General features: G+C 38.8%; 1 protein-coding gene across 1 annotated transcript in view; it reads left to right on the top strand.

Annotated features, from left to right (window-relative positions):
* slc35e1 (solute carrier family 35 member E1) overlaps positions 1 to 4,038 on the top strand; it is a 9,815-nt gene that overhangs the window by 3,724 nt on the left and 2,053 nt on the right. The window contains exons 3-4 of the mRNA XM_035654108.1: positions 2,530 to 2,667; positions 3,870 to 3,995. Of these exons, the coding sequence (XP_035510001.1) occupies positions 2,530 to 2,667; positions 3,870 to 3,995 (264 nt within the window). The remainder of the gene's footprint in view (positions 1 to 2,529; positions 2,668 to 3,869; positions 3,996 to 4,038) is intronic.

The raw sequence follows: 4,038 nt of genomic DNA, 5'->3' as shown, positions 1-4,038 counted from the left end.
TGTACGTATTTATAGATTTGTTTGTGATAATAACACGGTTGTATTGATGCTGAAAACCTGTGTAGACCGACTTTTTTTCACACAGAAAACTGATCAGGAATCAACAAAGTATTAGACGGATAAGCAGAATCGATAATGGCACTGGTGTCAATAAAGTCTTATCAATTCCCAGTTCTAATGATCCCATACTGGTTGTTGTGGTCCCAGCGTTCACTGGTAGCTGAACTGAAATACTAAATTAATTACGCTTGACACATATATACCACAGATATTTTCCAAAAAAGCATAGAGCTCTGTAAAAATACTGTATTATAGGCCGCAGTTAAAGGGAAACCACGATGTAGATCACTGACTGTAATCATCTTTATAATGTAGTTCTGTCTTAGTAGTGTGCAGCTGTATGAAGTTAAAAATATCAATGAAAGAAACCTCCATCATCTCTGGAAGTCATCCTAATTTTCCACCCTGATGGGAAAACACTTTACAGTCTGCTGAATGTGAATAAGCAGAGCTCTTAGTCTAACATCAGCGTGTCGTGTTTACCTTACGGTCGACAGTTCAGTATTCAGGCTGCGTTCACAGACGGGGAACGTAAGTGTTGATGACGTGTTACTGTGTGTGTGTTTGAGGAGCAGCAGGCCTCACTGTACTCTACTGAGAAAGCTGACGTTGTATGAAACACATTAAAACAACTGATAGACTGAATAGGTACTCAGTTTAGTTAAAACCAGTTACAGTTCATAAACTGAACAAAATATACTCTGGATGCTTTAGTGGGTGCACTTGTGCAATGTAATGCAAATAAAACAACCCTACCTTAACATCCACCTTTACAAAGTTCATAATGGAAGAAATGAATACATTAAATGTCCTGTTGAGGTGTTCCTAACGTTTTGTCCTTCTATTTATTATTATCTCAGTATAATAAAGTCTAATACAACACCACCGCTAACTATGACCTCAATGCTAAAACACTTAATTTAATGAACACAGCTGTCAGTGTGAATAAAACTGAACATTGTAGGCATCATAAAAGTAGACTTTATAGCAGAATAGTTGTATTGGATTGCATTAGACTGTACAGGTGTACCTAATAAAGCACATAGTGTGGAAAGCCTTCAGGATGAACTTTTAAAATAAGTCGGGGCAGCTGAAATGGGACAGAAATCTAGGCCCAAATAGAAGAGGACACTTTTTATTTTTACAAAAAAGAAACAGACACTTCACAACACGGCCCTCGTGCTAAAAGTACAAGTAGATGGGTTAGTACTCATTTGGATATCGACATGTTCAGTGTGTTTTCAGGAGATAATTTAGTTTTAATCCTGCTCGTGTTGTTCAGGTTGTTGCCCAGAGCTGCTCACATAAAAGTCTCCAACCTGTTTTATGTGTTTCTTTTACAGCCATCTCCACCTGCTGCCCTTTTTATTACTACTGAGGTCCTCGTAGTTGGACCATTGCTCATGTTTCTATAATTTTTGCATGTAAGAGACAGCTTACTTACTTGGACAATCAAACCGTTTGATGGTAATAAATGAACAAAATCAGCCAACAAGTACCCTGCGCGCTTTCACTCTGAGTGGGTGAGTGAGTGAGTGGGTGGGTCCACAAGTGGGTTTCATAACAACTGCAGGTTTCTCATCACTTCTCATGATCTTAAATCTTCAACATGCAAATAAATGTCGCTGTAGATGATGTGATAGTTTCAGCCCGTGAGGGGTTTGTCCCCAGTGGTGTGGTCAAAGATAGAAGGGTTAGTGTGTCCAGCTGCAGCCTCTAAAGTTGTGCTCGCAGGTGTTTCATCATCTTAACGAGTGTTTAGATAGATTGGTAGCGTTCCTGCTGTGCCGTGTGTAGTTTTGCAAAGTAAACTGAGCAAGTTTTGTGAAAAGCTTTCTCTCTTCTTGGGGTTCCACTTTTCTTAAAATGTGTCAGTGCTTTGGATTTTAGGCTTAGAGGAATGTTGGAAATGTAACTTTATATTTTCTAGCGCTGCACAATTCATTTAAATATTATCGAAATCGCATAATTTTTGGTTTAAAAGGTAAAATGTGACAAAACTGCATTAAGATGAAGTACTTTAGTGATGACCTGGCCTACAAATATTGTTCTCTAGATAAAAGAAATCATGTTTGTTTAGCACAGACCAAACAACAAATGTCACATCATCATGATTTTAATAGTTTTTCTTTCCATTAAAAGGAGAAATGCGACACATAAATGATCATTCCCACTATGGTTGTGGACTTTGAAACATCACCTTGGGCTTTGAAAAACTGATTGAGAAGACGTCAGACAGATGAATCAGTAATGAAAATAAGCATTAGCTGCAGCCCTTCATTATCGATTTAAACTGATCGATTAGTTTATTTCTGATTGTTTGGTCTATAAGACGTTAAACAACAGGAGAAATTACAGTTTCTTAAAGTCTGATCTGGCCTCATTATATTCGTAAACACTCCTGAAGCAGCTAACTGGATCCAAACTCGTACTGCCTCCTGCTGACTCTGCCTCCTGTCTCTGTTGCAGGTGTACGTATCACTCATCCCCATCATTGGCGGAGTGCTGCTGGCCACAGCGACTGAGCTGTCCTTTGATGTCTCGGGACTAATCAGCGCTCTGGCTGCCACGCTCTGCTTCTCTCTGCAGAACATCTTCTCCAAAAAGGTAACTCGTTCTCACGTTAGTCTGTGCCAAACGATTAGAAAATGTTACTTCTTGGTGGTTTGGTGTGAAGCGCCTCAAACGGACGTCCTGGTTGTGGTTTGTTTTTATAAAGAAGAGCCGTCGGACAAGAGAAGTGGTTTTGTGTTGAGTAAATCAGGAAGGGACAACTGGATTTCACAAGTGGCCACTTACTTTAATAACAAAGGACTCCGTAAAATGACCAAATATCCTGGAAATAATCTGTTATCCTGCAAAATCTTAAAGGTATTTTAACCCCTCACTCAGATCGCCTACGTGAATCTGGGTGTATGTTTTGCTTAAACTCGACTGTTTGTACGATAAGTTGCGATGTACGACCAAAAGATGTGAAACAGAACAAAGAATTTCGGTTCCCATGTCAATCAAGAGAAACTGACTTGGAGCTAGTTATTTACGGGCTGTGGCCAAATTAATGTTACAGTTAGAGAAAACCTTAACATAGTCAGTTAAAGTCCAATTTTAGATATCTTTAAACATTTCTAAAGTTTTACTGCAGTATCAATATTACAAGCTAATAATATAGCTTTAATAGCTGCTTTAATATAATGCTACTCTAATAATGCATAAGGGAGGGCTGAAGAGAGAATCTAGCCTCTAAATGCTGAGTTTAGGTACTCACTGCTACCGTCTCCCACCACAAGATGCTTAATGCATTTCACCAACCCTTGCACAAATCTTTCCCTATGACGTTTAAAACTCAATGATCAAACATGTCCTCTGGATAACATCAAAGTCAAAATAACAAAACATGGAGCAAAACATTTAATTATTTCCATCTCTGACTTTTTTTTAAAATACAAATCATACCCACAATTATATTATTATAGAAGAGAGATATATTTTTTTTGGGTCTCTCTTGTAATTTGGTACAAAACCGGCTTTTAGTGTCATTACGACTCTACAACAAAGTGATCACAAAACCAGCACATCGGTTTTTAACACAATCATCAAGGTTGGATAAAAAAAGGATAAAGGTGCTCCGGTTTAAGATCCCACTAAACTTATAATAATCATAATTTCTGTGAGCAGAGCCGAGTTCTGTGCTATCTTTAAAACTTTGTGAAGTGGACAACAGAAAGCATCTAAACAGGGAAAGACCTGAAACTCTACATCACTATCCTCTTGGCTAACACAGTTGTGACTCTTTTCTTCACTATTTAAAGGTGTTGAGAGACACAAGGATCCATCACTTGAGGCTTCTCAACATCCTGGGCTTTAATGCGGTCATCTTCATGCTGCCCACCTGGGTCCTGGTGGATCTCTCTGTGTTTCTTGTTAATGGAGACCTGGTGAGTAGCAGCAACCGCTAACGCACACACACACACACACACA

Source organism: Morone saxatilis, unplaced genomic scaffold, assembly GCF_004916995.1.
Source record: "Morone saxatilis isolate NCDOM2014 unplaced genomic scaffold, NCSU_SB_2.0 Contig12, whole genome shotgun sequence".
NCBI lineage: Eukaryota > Metazoa > Chordata > Actinopteri > Moronidae > Morone > Morone saxatilis.
This window is presented reverse-complemented; position numbering and strand designations above follow the sequence as displayed.